Source organism: Pseudophryne corroboree, chromosome 6 (assembly GCF_028390025.1).
Source record: "Pseudophryne corroboree isolate aPseCor3 chromosome 6, aPseCor3.hap2, whole genome shotgun sequence".
NCBI lineage: Eukaryota > Metazoa > Chordata > Amphibia > Anura > Myobatrachidae > Pseudophryne > Pseudophryne corroboree.
Window position 1 is genome coordinate 135957552 of NC_086449.1, and position 17374 is coordinate 135974925.

Sequence of the window (17374 nt, forward strand, 5' to 3'; positions counted from 1 at the left end):
TGTTACAAAATTCGGGTTATTATTGTTGTGAGCCATCTTTCAGAGGCTCCTCTGTTATCATGCTGTTAACTGGGTTCAGATCACAGGTTATACGGTGTGATTGGTGTGGCTGGTATGAGTCTTACCCGGGATTCAAAATCCTTCCTTATTGTGTACGCTCGTCCGGGCACAGTATCTTAACTGAGGCTTGGAGGAGGGTCATAGGGGGAGGAGCCAGTGCACACCAGATAGTCCTAAAGCTTTCTTTAGATGTGCCCAGTCTCCTGCGGAGCCGCTATTCCCCATGGTCCTTACGGAGTCCCCAGCATCCACTATGGACTATGAGAAATAGAATTATCGGTAAGTAAATTCTTATTATATATATATATATATATATATATATATATATATATATAAATCATACAATGACAGGAAACAGAAGGTAAAGATGGCCCTGCCCACACATACTAAGATGTGTGAAACATAAGGTAGCAGAGTAACAACTGTATGGCGGGGAAAGTGCCTGATAGTAAGTCAGCAGCAGTATTATTAGCCATCAATACTATAGCAGACATTGGTCACTGGAATTACTATGCGGCTATCCTAATTAATCAGAATCAGCTTTATTGGCCAGGTATACTTGCGTATACTAGGAATTGTTTGCGGTTACAATGCATCGCCAAATAACGACATGGAGGGGGGTTACTTAACATGATACAGAACATAACGTGTAGACATACATACACACATACATACATACATACATACATACATACATACATACATACATACACACATACATAGCATACGGGAACACTGTGCAAGATAGTATCTCAGTTCATAGCTTCAGACATTTTAGACATTGTTTAGTAGGTGGACAGCTAGTGGGAAGAAGCTTTTAGAGGTTCTGGTAGACGTGGTGGGAATGGACCTGTAACGCCTGCCTGATGGGAGTGTTTCAAACAGGACGTGGCCAGGGTGTAGCTTGTCCGCCACGATTTTCCCAGCCCGCTTCTTGACTCTGGACATGTATATGTTATGTTTGAGTTCATTACACAATAAACCCTGTGTGTATGAAGTTTGTATGTTCTCCCAGTGTTTGCATTGGTTTCCTCCGTGTACTACATACTGAACAAAAAACAAATATTGTGTGTGTGGTTTTACAGTATTTGTGCGCTATATAAACAACTGATAATAAATAAATAAATAATAATATTGGATGATTCTATTCATGACCATAGGTTTAAAAAACCACATATATGACACTGAATATGTTTCTGTTATAGTCTAGTTTAAATAGCTATTAGTTTACGAGAACGAGACATAGAGAATACAGCATGTTGGTTATCACACAGGACTTGTTAAACACATCTGGCTGCCACCCCCTGTTGGACTGTGTCTCCCTCTCCGCTCATGTAGAATGGAGCACTGGCTCTGACTCACTCTGGCTGTGTAGAGTGGTGATGAGTTATGAGAGAGAACTACCACCACTTCCCCTTTCACACTGACAAGAGCCGGGTCGCACCCGGGAATGTATACACTGGTGCTTCCCAGGTGCCACCCGGCTTGAGACCCCTTCAGACTTGCGGCCCGACCCGGCATATTGCTGGGTTGGTGACATCACTGCCGATGCTACCGGAGGTGGTGCTTGGAGATAATCATCTCCAAGCACCGCCTCCTCCTATGCAGAGAACGGGTGCCGGGTCGCTTTGACGCGGCTTACCCGTTCACACTGCACCGCATCCCGGGACGATCCCGGATTCATCCCAGGACGAGACCTGCGATTAAATGCCGGGACGCTCGTCCCGGGATATTCTTACAGGACCCTTTCACACTGAGCAAATTCCCGGGGTGATGCGTGTTCATGTGCAATAACTCAGGAAATATTTGTCAGTCTGAAAGGGGTATAAGGTACCAAGCTGGACAGCTGAGCTAACACTTTATTATGTCAAACACTTACTTCCATTCTATTGTTCAGTTACGTACTGTTATACAATAGTGCCACCTAGCCATACACACAGCTACAGATTACTCCACTGATTCTACCAGTCCCAGTCTGTACCCTACAGAGTGCTACTAACACTACCTCCTGCATTGTGTTCCTCTCTGCTATTCCCACTGTACTATACTGTATATCATGCCAGAGACTCATCGGGGCAATTTACTCCTGTGTCTGAGCTTGCAGGACTGGGGAAAATGAGTCTTATGTATTAGTAACAATTATTTATATAGTGGTGACATTTTATGCAGCGCTTCACAGAGAATAGTCACCAACATCAGTCCTTGCGCCAGTGGAGCTTACAACCTATTCCCTATCACATGGACACACACTAGGCTTATTTTTTTTTTATCCAGAAGCCAGTTACCCTGCCGGTATATGTTATTATTGTTTTGTAGTAGAAAGAAAATTGAATGCTTGTAGGATCCCCACAAAAAACACAGTGAGAACATACAAACTCCACAAATAGTGCCCTGTTTGTGGGCAATGATACAACAATGCTAACCATTTTGTCACCCTGCTGACTAAATAGGCCAAATATCAAATTGTGCGGCATTAATGTAGAAATGGGTTCCTTAATATAGTGCCACCGGCATATGCAGTGGTTGGCAAGATAAGAAGTAGACATTATGTTGTCTGTCCTGGCCACAAATACAACATCATAGCTGTAATGCTTTGTACTTGGTACATTACACAGTATATTACAACCTGGCTCCATAGTTATGACCTGTCCCTAACACAATCCTCTCCCGGCAGGAGCTGAACATTGAGGTGGAAGAAGTGCGCATACGTGCTATTCTGTCCACGTATCGCAAGCGCGTTCCTGTAACAGAGGGGTACGTGGAAGTGAAGGTGGACGGGACCTGGAAGCAGGTGTGTGACACCAACTGGACCCAGAAGGCTAGCCGAGTTATATGTGGCATGTTTGGCTTCCCCGGGGAGAGGAAATACAACCAGAAGGTGTACAAGTAAGTGAGATACCTCACACTTCCTGCTCAAGACGGGAAGAACACCATATAATGGGGATAATGGAATAGATTCCAGATTTATTCCGAACATATACAGCAAGATGACATTTCTTATAAGCCCACACGCAAAGCAATATAACGACACCGTTCCCACCATCAGACAATATGAAACACATTATCGCTTATTTACGCTTGTGCTCAAATGGGCTGAGACTAATAGTAACCAATTAGAAGTTGTGATTTGTCATGGTGCAATGCAGAAAGTGAAAGCTAAGTATGATTGGTTGCCACGAGTTGCAGTAGCTTTATGGACGCATAACTGTATGGTAATAAATGAGCTGACTTATGCATATATCTAGTGGCTAACTTGTCTTTACTTGTGCTGCTTCTTCTGTTCCCAGGATGTTTGCAACTCGCAGGAAGCACAGCTACTGGCAGTTCTCAGCTAACTGCACCGGGAATGAGGCGCATATATCTTCCTGCAGCGTGGGCGGTGTACTTCCTCCGGATCCTATCACGAATGAGATCTGCTCTGATGGTGCTCCCGCTGTGGTCAGCTGTACCCCAGGACGAGCCTTCGCCCCCAGCCCTGCCATAGGCTTCCGAAAGGCATTCCGCCAAGAGGTGCGGACAAGGGGGTTGTGTCTGGGGAGAGGGCATTACTGAAAGGCATTGTCTTTTTGGAAATGGAGCAGAGACTAAAAATAAGTTGGGCATGGACAAAACTGCAGTTATGTCAGCTGTCAGCTGTGCAGATTAAAGAAATATATGCAATATATACTGTATATTTATAATACTGTAATTGATTGATTTTGTTTTTGTCTTGGTTTGTTTTCTTCTATGGGGGGTATTCAATTCAACTCGGAACTGCCGTCTTGTCGGAAAGACCACAGTTTCTGACTTTTTTAGGTCGGAAACTGTTCCGACTTATTCAATCCTCCTGCCGTTTTCCCGACAAGTCTGCAATTCCGACTTGTCGGAAAACACATGGATCGGCGGAATAGGCGCAGATCCATGTGTTTTGTTGGAATCACTGCAAAATCCGACAAGGTTTTAGCCCCATTTCCGACAATGGGCCTAATTCAGAGTTGAATGCAGCAGCAAATTTGTTAGCAGTTGGGCAAAACCATGTGCATTGCAGGGGAGGCAGATATAACATGTGCAGAGAGAGTTAGATTTGGGTGGGGTGTGTTCAAACTGAAATTTAAATTGCAGCGTAAAAATAAAGCAGCCAGTATTTACCCTGCACAGAAACAATATAACCCACCCAAATCTAACTGCAAATCTGCACATGTTATATCTGCCCCCCCTGCAGTGCACATGGTTTTGCCCAACTGCTCACAAATTTGCTGCTGCGATCAACTCTGAATTACCCCCAATGTCAATTCGACTTTGAAAAAAGTCAGATTGGCATTATAGGGAACTGCCAAATCCGCTAATTGAATACTCAAATGTCGGATCAATTGAACACACCCCTATATGTTGCGATCTAATTAGAGCATTTTGTCACTGGGCCTGATTCAGCGCTGTACGCAGATCACACAGCCGCATCTTTGTACGCAGCGCCTGTGCTGATATATGCTAATACAGCCTGAGGCATCTAGGGTAAAGAGACGCCTTTTGCGGTTTCTCTAATCTGCTGCAGGGTCCAAGGATTTAGCATCGGATAATCTGCATGAACATTGGACATCTGAGTATCCCTCAGGATAGCCAGGATGGCCGGGAAATCCTGTCGCCACCCCCAAATACCTGCAGCATTTCAGTCATGCTGTGTCATTTGGGGCACTGCGAGAGACATTGAAGCCCGGGGTCTGCACATGGTCTGATTTGGAAGATTTTGCACAGATCTAAAAGCATTGGAGATGTATGCTAACACCGGGTTTGTGTACATCTCCGAATTGGGCCCACTGGCTTAAGCTCTTCCATCCAACGTTACAGAACAGCATACACATACAAAGGTGGAGGGGGGGACTCCGGAATGCTTTGCATAACACTCTCTGCTGCCTGTCCTCAAATGCTGCCACGGTGAGACGTTCATTTTGTCTCACATTTCATCAAAACTAAAGAGAAAATGATTAAATTGGTTTCATTGAAGAGAACTCCAGGATCAATAATGGCTGCTCCAAAATGGCTGCTCATAGGGAACCTTATTTCCACTTAGTTACAGGCTGAGATTTTGCTTTTGAGTGGGGCTAAGATCAGTGGGGGAGTGAAGGTGACAAGGCAGATGGCCCACACCCCTAACGGAAGCTAAACTCTTAATCCCCTGCTGTAATGACTTAATCCCCTGATGTATTGTTCTCTGTATTGTATTGCAGCTGAGAACAATAGATGAAGGGCTTATGCTAATAAACCATGGTGCACCTAGGTGCAGCAAAGAAGCCAAGATGAGCGTGGACCCATCTGTAAGTGATTCAGAAGCCACCATCAGGATGAGAGTGAGAGCAGGGTGACGGCTCGGTACCCAGTGACCTGCAGTGTTAGCATTAGCAGATGGTCAAAAGGGATGTACAGTATTTTAAATAGTGTTGTACATGAAATTCCCTATCTGAGGAAACCATTCCCTATGTATAACAGATTTCCTGTCTGTATTCCTTCTGATAAACATACTAGCGGACCTTGAATATCCTGACTTGCTTTATAAGAAAGAACAGTAGCTTGCAGTCAGGGATACAACACAGCTTTCAATTGATTCATTGAGAAATAATAAAACTCACGCAACATCATCTGAGGTTACTAAAACATAACGTAACATATACGGCCATTTTTATTGTGGGCATTAAATCTCTATATGTTTTCTGCTATATTTTTCCCTGTTTTATAGGTACCGATGGTGCGTCTGAAGGGTGGAGCTAATATTGGGGAAGGACGGGTTGAGGTTCTGAAGAATAATGAATGGGGGACCATTTGTGACGACCGCTGGAATTTAGTGTCTGCCAGCGTGGTCTGCCGGGAACTGGGATTTGGAAGTGCCAAAGAGGCCTTAGTAGGCGCAGAGTTGGGTCAAGGTAATATAGCAACATAAACAACCACCTGTGTACTGTACATTACTGTCTGTATAAACAGCATATATGGGAACAGAGGCAAAGGTTCTAATGTGTCTTTCTGTCTCTATAGGAATGGGCCACATTCATATGAGTGACATTCAGTGCACTGGCTTTGAGAAGTCACTGATAGATTGCAAATGTAATGCCCACCCCCAGACCTGCAACCACGAGGAGGACGCTTCAGTGAGGTGTAATGTACCAGCCATGGGCTTTCAGAATCAGGTGAGAACTCTGCCCCACTGGGGTCTCAGTGAGGTGCAAGGTACCAGCCATAGGGCCTAATTCAGACCTGATCGCAAAATCTTCTTCTAATTGGCAAAACCATGTGCACTGCAGGTGGGGCAGATATAACATGTGCAGAGAGAGTTAGGTTTGGGTGAGTTATATTGTTTCTGTGCAGGGTAAATACTGGCTGCTTTATTTTTACACTGCAATTTAGATTTCAGTTTGAACACAACCCACCCAAATCTAACTCTCTCTGCACATGTTATATCTGTCCTGTTCAGGCCTCATGAGGAGTAATATACCAGCTGTGGGCTATCGGACTCATGTGAGAGCTATGCCCTGTCCAGGCCTCTGTGAGGTGAACATGCCAGCCGTGGGAACATGGAATCAGGTCTAGGCATATGTAAGCTGTGAGTTATATATCCAGCTCAGTCATTTACAGCCAGACACCTATAAAACACACAGTCATACACCTAACTATGCATAGCTTAGAAATCATTATAATTTACTTGACGTATATTGAAAACGGGATCGGTATGCGACATCCGGGATTTCTGACTAGCAGTATGATGACCGGTTCCCTTCAAAGCAAGAGCCAGGCAGACATCCCGGAGCCATAAACTGTAATCTTATAGGTCTATACATCAGCTTCAATAGAAGGATAGGAGGGATTTAAGTCAAAAAGAGGGACAGTGCTGCATACATTGGTTCTGCTGTATGCAGGTCATTGTTCCTCTGTTGGCATGTGGCATGTACAGTATCTGTATGCCCTGTACATTGAGAAATGGCTGACATGGCAGATGTAGCTATGAGTCAAATACAAGAAGTAAAAAGTTAAATTACGATTATCTACCTGGGTTATATTGAAGTTTTCAACCATTTTAGCACAGCCCCATCCTCATTAACTATACTGCACTTTGTTAAGTGCAGCCTTTCTATCTTTTCACAGTTTACAGACCTGCGATCTAGACCAAATGGCTATGTACTAAGCCTTGGAGAAAGAAAAAGTGGGAAGAGATAAAATATCAACCAACCAGCTCCTGTTATTTTTCAAACACAGCTTGTAACATGGCAGTTATGAGCTGATTGTCTGGCACTTTATTTCCATCCGCTTTATCTCTTTCCAAGACTTAGTACATAGAACCCCAAAGTTAGTTTGTAATACAGGATTTATAGTTTAGGTTTTTATAGTTATCCTATCATGGCTAGCATCTGCCAGGGGTATTGTAATTCCTCATCTATGAGTTTCTGACTCTTCACAGATACGTCTGAGTGGGGGACGTCATCCCACTGAGGGGCGTGTGGAGGTACTGATGGAGCGTAATGGTACCCTACGCTGGGGGACTGTGTGTAGCGACGGCTGGGGCACCATGGAAGCCATGATTGTGTGTCGGCAACTAGGACTGGGTTTTGCCAGCCATGCATTCCAGGTGAGTACAGAATATTATAGAAGTAGCTGAGTTATTGTAACTAATGGGTCAGGTGAGGCAACGTAATAAGTCCAGTTGTCAGGCTCTCAGCGCTGGTGCAATGGGGGCGCCATTTTGAGAATGCGTCTATCAAATCACTGGATGCCATAGGTTGCCTCAGTGATATTATAATGAGTTCATAGAAATCATTTTCATGAATATTGGTTGCCTCCCATATCTTTTGGGGAAAAAAAATATTGGCTTGCTGGATTCCTGGCCTCTACGTACCCACAAAGTAGACATGATTCCGCACCAGTTCTAAGAGTTCAAAAAATGAGTAGTAAATAATAATAAGAATTTACTTACCGATAATTCTATTTCTCGTAGTCCGTAGTGGATGCTGGGAACTCCGTAAGGACCATGGGGAATAGCGGCTCCGCAGGAGACAGGGCACATCTAAAGAAAGCTTTAGGATCACCTGGTGTGCACTGGCTCCTCCCCCTATGACCCCCCTCCAAGCCTCAGTTAGGATACTGTGCCCGGACGAGCGTACACAATAAGGAAGGATTTTGAATCCCGGGTAAGACTCATACCAGCCACACCAATCACACTGTACAACTTGTGATCTGAACCCAGTTAACAGCATGATAATAGAGAAGCCTCTATAAAAGATGGCTCACTACAACAATAACCCGAATTTTTTTGGTAACAATAATTATGTACCAGTATTGCAGACAATCCGCACTTGGGATGGGCGCCCAGCATCCACTACGGACTACGAGAAATAGAATTATCGGTAAGTAAATTCTTATTTTCTCTGACGTCCTAGTGGATGCTGGGAACTCCGTAAGGACCATGGGGATTATACCAAAGCTCCCAAACGGGCGGGAGAGTGCGGATGACTCTGCAGCACCGAATGAGAGAACTCCAGGTCCTCCTCAGCCAGGGTATCAAATTTGTAGAATTTTACAAACGTATTTGCTCCTGACCAAGTAACTGCTCGGCAAAGTTGTAAAGCCGAGACCCCTCAGGCAGCTGCCCAAGATGAGCCCACCTTCCTTGTGGAGTGGGCATTTTAAGATTTTTGGCTGTGGCAGGCCTGCCACAGAATGTGCAAGCTGAATTGTACTACAAATCCAACGAGCAATCGTCTGCTTAGAAGCAGGAGCACCCAGTTTGTTGGGTGCATACAGGATAAACAGCGAGTCAGATTTTCTGACTCCAGCCGTCCTGGAAACATATATATTTTCAGGGCCCTGACCACGTCAAGCAACTTGGAATCCTCCAAGTCCTTAGTAGCCGCAGGTACCACAATAGGTTGCTTCATGTGAAATGCAGAAACCACCTTAGGTAGAAATTGAGGACAAGTCCTCAATTCTGCCCTGTCAGAATGAAATATTAAATAAGGGCTTTTATATGATAAAGCCGCCAATTCTGACACACGCCTGGCTGAAGCCAGGGCTAACAGCATCGTCACCTTCCATGTGAGATATTTTAAGTCCACAGTGGTGAGTGGTTCAAACCAATGTGACTTTAGGAAACTCAACACAACATTGAGATCCCAAGGTGCCACTGGAGGCACAAAAAGAGGCTGTATATGCAGTACCCCTTTTACAAATGTCTGAACTTCAGGCACTGAAGCCAGTTCCTTTTGGAAGAAAATCGACAGGGCCGAAATTTGAACCTTAATGGACCCTAATTTTAGGCCCATAGACAGTCCTGTTTGCAGGAAATGGAGGAAACGACCCAGTTGAAATTCCTCTGTAGGGGCCTTCTTGGCCTCCCACCACGCAACATATTTTCGCCAAATGCGGTGATAATGTTTTGCGGTTACGTCCTTCCTGGCCTTGACCAGGGTAGGGATGACTTCATCTGGAATGCCTTTTTCCTTCAGGATCCGGCGTTCAACCGCCAAGCCGTCAAACGCAGCCGCGGTAAGTCTTGGAACAGACAAGGCCCCTGCTGGAGCAGGTCCTTTCTTAGAGGTAGAGGCCACGGTTCGTCCGTGAGCATCTCTTGAAGTTCCGGATACCAAGTCCTTCTTGGCCAATCCGGAAACACGAGTATAGTTCTTACTCCTCTCCTTCTTATGATTCTCAGTACTTTTAGTATGAGAGGCAGAGGAGGGAACACATACACTGACTGGTACACCCACGGTGTTACCAGAGCGTCCACCGCTATTGCCTGAGGGTCCCCTGACCTGGCGCAATATCTGTCTAGTTTTTTGTTTAGACGGGACGCCATTATGTCCACCTTTGGTTTTTCCCAACGGTTTACAATCAGGTGGAAGACTTCTGGGTGAAGTCCCCACTCTCCCGGGTGAAGGTCGTGTCTGCTGAGGAAGTCTGCTTCCCAGTTGTCCACTCCCGGAATGAACACTGCTGACAGTGCTATCACATGATTTTCCGCCCAGCGAAGAATCCTTGCAGCTTCTGCCATTGCCCCCCTGCTTCCCGTGCCGCCCTGTCTGTTTACGTGGGCGACTGACGTGATGTTGTCCGATTGGATCAATACCGCCTGACCCTGAAGCAGGGGTTTCGCTTGACTTAGGGCATTGTAAATGGCCCTTAGTTCCAGAATGTTTATATGAAGAGATGTCTCCAGGCTTGACCATAAGCCCTGGAAATTCCTTCCCTGTGTGACTGCTCCCCAGCCTCGCAGGCTGGCATCCCTGGCCACCAGGACCCAGTCCCGAATGCCGAATCTGCGGCCCTCTAGAAGATGAGCACTCTGCAACCACCACAGGAGGGATACCCTTGTCCCCGGTGACAGGGTTATCCGCTGAAGCATCTGAAGATGCGACCCGGACCATTTGTCCAGTAGGTTCCACTGGAAAGTCTTGCGTGGAATCTGCCGAATGGGATTGCTTCGTAGGAAGCCACCATTTTTACCCAGAACCCTTGTGCATTGATGCACTGAGACTTGGTTCGGTTTTAGGAGGTTCCTGTCGGATAACTCCCTGGCTTTCTCCTCCGGGAGAAACACCTTCTTTCTGGACTGTGTCCAGGATCATCCCTAGGAACAGAAGACAAGTCGTCGGAACCAGCTGCGATTTTGGAATATTGAGAATCCAACCGTGCTGCCGCAACACTACCTGATATAGTGCTACACCGATCTCCAACTGTTCCCTGGATCTTACCCTTATCAGGGAATCGTCCAAGTAACGGATAACTAAAATTCCCTTCCTTCGAAGGAATATCATCATTACGGTCATTACTTCAGTAAAGACCCGGGGTGCCGTGGACCATCCCTACGGCAGCGTCCGAACTGATAGTGACAGTTCTGTACCATAACCTGAAATACCCTTGGTGAGAAGGGTAAATTTTGACATGAAGGTAAGCATCCTTGATGTCCCGAGACATCATGTAGTCCCCTTCTTCCAGGTTTGCAATCACTGCTCTGAGTGACTCAATTTTGAATTTGAACCTCTGTATGCAAGTGTTCAAAGATTTTAGATTTTAGATTTTAAAATCGGTCTCACCGAGCCGTCTGGCTTCGGTACCACAATAGTGTGGAATAATACCCCGTTCCCTGTTGCAGGAGGGGTACCTTGATTATCACCTGCTGGGAATACAGCTTGTGAATGGTTTCCAAAACTGCCTCCCTGTCAGCGGGAGACGTCGGTAAAACAGACCTTTGGAAACGGCGAGGGGGATACGTCTCGAATTCCAATTTGTACCCCTGAAATATTACCTGAAGGATCCAGGGGTCTACTTGCGAGTGAGCCCACTGCGCACTGAAATTCATTGAGAACGGGACCCCACCGTGCCTGAACTTGTAAAGCCCTAGCGTCATACTGAGGGCTTGGCAGAGGCGGAAAAGAGTTTCTGTTCCTTGGAACTGGCTGATCTCTGCAGCCATTTTCCTCTCCCTCTGTCACGAGCAGAAAAGAGGAACCCTTTTGTCCGCTTGCCAACCAGGCCTGCGCCTGATAATACGGCGTCTTATTTTGAGAGGCGACCTGGGGTACATCCCCTCTTTTAAGGCAATACTTCCAAATGCCGTTTGGAATCCGCATCACCTGACCACTTTACTGGTATAATTGGACAACGCACTTATACTTGATGCCAGTCGGCAAATATTCCGCTGTGCATCATGCATATATAGAAATGCATCTTTTAATTGCTCTATAGGCAATAATATACTGTCCTTATCTAGGATATCATATTTCCAGTCAGGGAATCCGACCACGCCAACCCAGCACTGCACATCCAGGCTGAGGCGATTGCTGGTCGCAGTATAACACCAGTATGTGTGTAAATACATTTTAGGATCCCCTCCTGCTTTCTATCAGCAGGATCCTTAAGGGCGGCCATCTCAAGAGAGGGTAGAGCCCATGTTCTTACAAGCGTGTGAGCGCCTTATCCCCCCTAGGGGGTGTTTCCCAACGCACCCTAACCTCTGGCGGGAAAAGGTATACTGCCAATAACTTTTTAGAAATTATCAATTGTTATCGGGGGGAAACCCACGCATTTTATTTCTCAGATTCAGGAAAACTACAGGAAGTTTTTCCTCACCAACATAATACCCCTTTTTTTTTTGGTGGTATTCATATTATCAGAAAAGTGTAAACTTTTTTCATTGCCTCAATCATGCAATGTGTGGCCCTATTTGGAAATCACGGTTGTCTCTTCACCGTCGACACAGGAGTCAGTATCCGTGTCGGCGTCTGTATCTGAGGTAACGGGCGCTTTAGAGCCCCTATATGAGACGTCTGGACATGCACAAGCTGAGTAGCCGGCTGTCTCATGTCAACCACTGTCTTTTATACAAAGCTGACACTGTCACGCAATTTCCACAGTACATCCACTCAGGTGTCGACCCCCCAGGGGGTGACAACACTATTACAGACACTCTACTCCGTCTCCTCATCATTTTTCTCCTCATACATGTCGACACAAACGTACCGACACACAGCACACACACAGGGAATGCTCTGATAGAGGACAGGACCCCACTAGCCCTTTGGGGAGACAGAGGGAGAGTTTGCCAGCACACACCAGAGCGCTATATATATACAGGGATAACCTTATATAAGTGTTTTTCCCTTTATAGCTGCTGTATTGTTTATACTGCGCCTAATTTGTGCCCCCCTCTCTTTTTTAACCCCTTTCTGTAGTGTAGTGACTGCAGGGGAGAGCCAGGGAGCTTCCCTCCAACTGAGCTGTGAGGGAAAATGGCGCCAGTGTGCTGAGGAGATAGGCTCCGCCCCTTTCTCGGCGTCCTTATCATCCGTTTTCTTGTATGTTTTGGCAGGGGTTAAATGCATCCATATAGCCCAGGAGTTATATGTGATGCATTTATTTTAGCCATAAAAGGTTTTCTAACGATTTATTGCGTCTCAGGGCGCTGCCCCCCCAGCGCCCTGCACCCTCAGTGACCGGAGTGTGAAGTGTGCTGAGAGCAATGGCGCACAGCTGCGGTGCTGTGCGCCTACCTTTATCTGAAGACAGGAAAGTCTTCTGCCGCCGATTTTTCCGGACCTCTTCGCTCTTCTGGCTCTGTAAGGGGGCCGGCGGCGCGGCTCCGGTGACCCATCCAGGCTGAACCTGTGATCGTCCCTCTGGAGCTAATGTCCAGTAGCCTAAGAAGCCCAATCCACTCTGCACGCAGGTGAGTTCGCTTCTTCTCCCCTTAGTCCCTCGATGCAGTGAGCCTGTTGCCAGCAGGTCTCACTGAAAATAATAAACCTAAACTAAAACTTTCACAAAGAGCTCAGGAGAGCCCCTAGTGTGCACCCTTCTCGTCGGGCACAGAAAATCTAACTGAGGCTTGGAGGGGGGTCATAGGGGGAGGAGCCAGTGCACACCAGGTGATCCTAAAGCTTTCTTTAGATGTGCCCTGTCTCCTGCGGAGCCGCTATTCCCCATGGTCCTTACGGAGTTCCCAGCATCCACTAGGACGTCAGAGAAAATGGAGTACCAGAATACCTGTATGATGTATACGAATAATTCGTATTTTGATAAATGGTTCTGGTGGTGCACCCAGAGTCAGAGACAAACTAGCAAGAAAAATGGATTACAGAAGACTCTTGTGTGGGTGCACTCTTATTTTAAATTTGTTAGTATGAAAAAATTAAAACATAACTTTTATTAATTCATTAATTTAAGAAAAAATCCACACTTAGGTTGTCCACCACAATTAATTAAATATATTGATACACATATATACAGTTCAGCCCGTCAGCATCTCTGAGAAATGCCATATCTGATTATTGTGGCTGATCAATCTCGAAAAGTTGGAGTGAGTATCATCCACAACCAACCATTAAAATTTAGAAAGCGAGTGTTATTGAAAGAAAATGATCAGCAAAAAAATATGAAATGTTCTGGTTAGTCTATGTTATTAGACTTCAGGAGGGATGTAGACACTCTGGCTCTACACCCTGATCCTATCCCACCAGCACAAGCTCTGCTTGTATTAATTGGACCTCCAAGGGTCATTGAACCAAAAGGTTATCAGGAGTATAGATCCTTATTAGCACTGACCATGTCAAATCTGTGACATGTCAGGGAAGACGGTACTTGGGAAAGGTAGCGCAGATTAGTGGAGTAGGCGAAAGAAATGATTGGAGGAAAATGTGGTGATCCTGCTGTTGGCTTAGAGTCGAGAAGGTCATGAATTACAACACCGGGTATTCTCTGGGGGTCACCCTCACAGATACTGACCCAGCCCACCACCGTTTTGCTTCCAAGATCGGACGAGATCGGGCTCTGCCGGTGGGGTATGGTAGTAATTAATTGGGCCTACTATGGCCGACTCACCAATGAGAGTGCACCTAAACAAGAATGAGGAGAGAGATAGAGGAACGGGGCGGATCTGCTGTCTATGTTAGGCACAGGATATACCTGTGGATCATGGATGAGAGTCCGCAGATATATAGAGAAATGAAAAAATGAAGGGATTGAAGGAGAACGCCGGAAAAAGAAACAGAGAAAGCGGGAGAGAAGAAAAAAAGGGGAAGAGAGGAAGGAGAGCTAAATGAAGATTGTGACAAATGTCAGCTTGGTGTCACACCAAATTGTTGTCAAAAACAAATATTAATTAGGTATACACCCAAGTAACTGGCAATGTTGGATATATTAGGTAGTTCCTCTATTTCAATAGAGAGGGTAAGTGTTGGTGCATAGGTCCTGATAGGTGCTAGTTGTCACACTTATTCACACATATGCTGCAAAGACACAATGTGTAAATGCTATGTAAACCTTGCAGCATGACAGATGAACATAGTGATATTCCTGCCTAGATCCCTAGATAGGCCTAAATATGACACTTTATACAAGGCTACAGCACTATAACATCAGACATGGTGCACAGGCATTAGGGTAATCCACATTCTCAGATATGTTTGGGAGTACCCCTATAAACAGTATAACAGGTAATGGGGGTAGGCAGGCCCCTGCAACAATGGTTGACTGGATATTTATACACTTGCCACTGTTCTATTGAAAAGGGTAACAGTGACGGCAATTCGGGAGAAAAAAAATACAAATATTTGAAAAAAAGGGAGAAATGATGAGAAGAATGTATTATAATAGTGTCAAAGTCAGAAAAATGTCTCAATGCACGTTGCCATATTTGCACCGCACACTGGTCCGCGCTGCGCGTGCATGCGCTCTCCCGTGGATTCGCATACCCGCAATAACGTGCACTCGCAGGCGCGGTATGCGTATTTACGGTAGAGTTTATGTAGTCGTAGCGTGCGACTCATTCGTTACAAATGTTCACAATTAATGTAGTTTATAGATCATGGTCCCTTTGATAGATTCTGAAAGTTTGGTTAAAATACAATGTCCCAGAGCTGAGGAATCCCTCTTTATATCGTACGAAGGGTCTAACAGGAATCATACAGCAGTGTTTGGTACCCATCGGAAGAGTATTTAATTAGCAATATTCCGGTGTTGGTTTGGAGCGTATTAATCGCTCGTGCGAATAGTTATGGACATAAGAAGTTTATGTCCATTTCTATTAATTACACATACTCAGGTATGCGGCGGGAAACCCAGTTTCCCACCCACCTGAGCTGTTGGAAATCGTCACAGCCCACCTGTATGAATCACCCTATGACCTTTTGTTATGATACAGGGCCGAATTCCTTCGGCCAATGGACAATGGGATTGTAGGACCAGGAGATTGCATTGTGTGTGGGGCATAAATAGGCAGGCCGACCACATCCAGCTCTCACTCTCTCATCAACGGTTATCTGCTGATAGCCGGGAGCTGGATATCGAGGCGCAGGCGATCATACCCTTTGTGCGTAAGTTTCTCTCCGTAATCATTGTCTTTCTGTGAGCCAATTTCTCTCATCTCATCTCTCTCTCTCTCTCTCTCTCTCTCTATCTCTCTCTGTTCTGTTCTCTCATATCTCCCCTAGACTAGGCTAGTATTGTATTGTATTAGATAGTATTGTATTGTATTGCATTTAGGTCAGTGTAGTATTGTCTTTTTGTATTTATTGTTTAGTTCTGTGGTTAGGAAGTCTCTGTTATATTGTAGTGTATCATTTGTACTGTTATCCCCTTTTACAAGTATATTAGATATAATACAGTTAATAGGCCTTGGAACCTAAACCAGCATCTGTGTATTTTCTATAGTGATAAGTGTTCACTTGAGCGTCGGTGACGCTCAAGCAGCTTTGTAGATAGTCAGGTTACACAAGGTTGCACTTACACCCTGTACTCACATTAAGGTATTCAGTGTATTTCATTGGTATAAGGTTTTATCATAAAGGTATAGTGTTGTGAGCGTCTGCATCGCTGGTGACCTCCTCGTGGTCTCGAGCGTAAGCTACGCCATAGCGAATCATTACCCTAGACATAACCAATAACGTGTCCTGTGATCACTGGGCCGTGAGCGAACGTGACGCTTGAGCGTCTCGCCTACGGCTGAGCGATCGTTACGCAACTAGCGTACCATTACGGTACTTCTTAAGTAAACAGCGTACAGTGTTCTTAGCTTCATAAAGGGTTGTTTATACGACAAAGGAATTTAGCATCGTCAATTGCGGGCTCGTCCTATACTTCTCACATCTGCACTAGGTAGATCAGCAGACATTATCCCTCCAGCAAAGGGTGGGAGGTTGTCTCACAAGTGCTGACGGGATAAGCGTCTGCTTCGCTTAGATAAAGAGTGCTGAAGGAATCCGGGAACCGGAAGTAAGAACAAAACGCTTGTGTCTTTTTAAAACTGTTTATTTTTCTTTTGTCTTGCGTACGCATACATACCTGCATTTCTTTTCACTTGTGTATTTCATTTTTCGTATATCACTATTCCTGTTTGCCAAATTTTATAGTTGATAGAAAGTGCTAAAAAGAGATTTGCTGTTATTTAATAGTAGAGGTGATAGTTAAAGTATAGAACAAACACACGGTTTGTCTGAGATACAAGGCAGTCAGTGTGGATTGCGGTAGATGATCAGGGATCATTTACATTGATAAAAATATATTGTGTTACGGTGGATCCTTTGCATTGCGTACACGTGTCGCTAACAAAGACTAGCGTACGCAATCCAAAAGGCAGACGCACGCAGCGTTCATTACGCAACGTAGCGTCCGGTTACGCCCACGTAGCTCAAGTTGTGATAAAGTGAAGTAACGCAAAGGCGATAATTAACGCACAGCGGTAGATAACGCGAAGCGGTAAATAACGCAAATCTATTTTTGGAAAATCTGAAATTTAGTTTAACAGATCCTGCTCCTAATTGGTAACACTTTTGGCCTAAAGACAATTTCTGCGCAGAAATAGATA

At 45.2% G+C, this 17374-nt stretch overlaps 1 protein-coding gene and 1 pseudogene across 3 annotated transcripts in view; one reads left to right on the forward strand and one right to left on the reverse strand.

The window, feature by feature from the left end:
• LOXL2 (lysyl oxidase like 2) overlaps positions 1–17374 on the forward strand; it is a 234189-nt gene that overhangs the window by 180610 nt on the left and 36205 nt on the right. For all 3 annotated transcript variants that reach the window (XM_063931871.1, XM_063931872.1, XM_063931873.1), the window contains 5 exons: positions 2735–2946; positions 3348–3570; positions 5771–5954; positions 6064–6215; positions 7481–7648. In XM_063931871.1, the coding sequence (XP_063787941.1) occupies positions 2735–2946; positions 3348–3570; positions 5771–5954; positions 6064–6215; positions 7481–7648 (939 nt within the window). The remainder of the gene's footprint in view (positions 1–2734; positions 2947–3347; positions 3571–5770; positions 5955–6063; positions 6216–7480; positions 7649–17374) is intronic.
• Positions 14247–14365, reverse strand: LOC134937447 (5S ribosomal RNA; annotated as a pseudogene).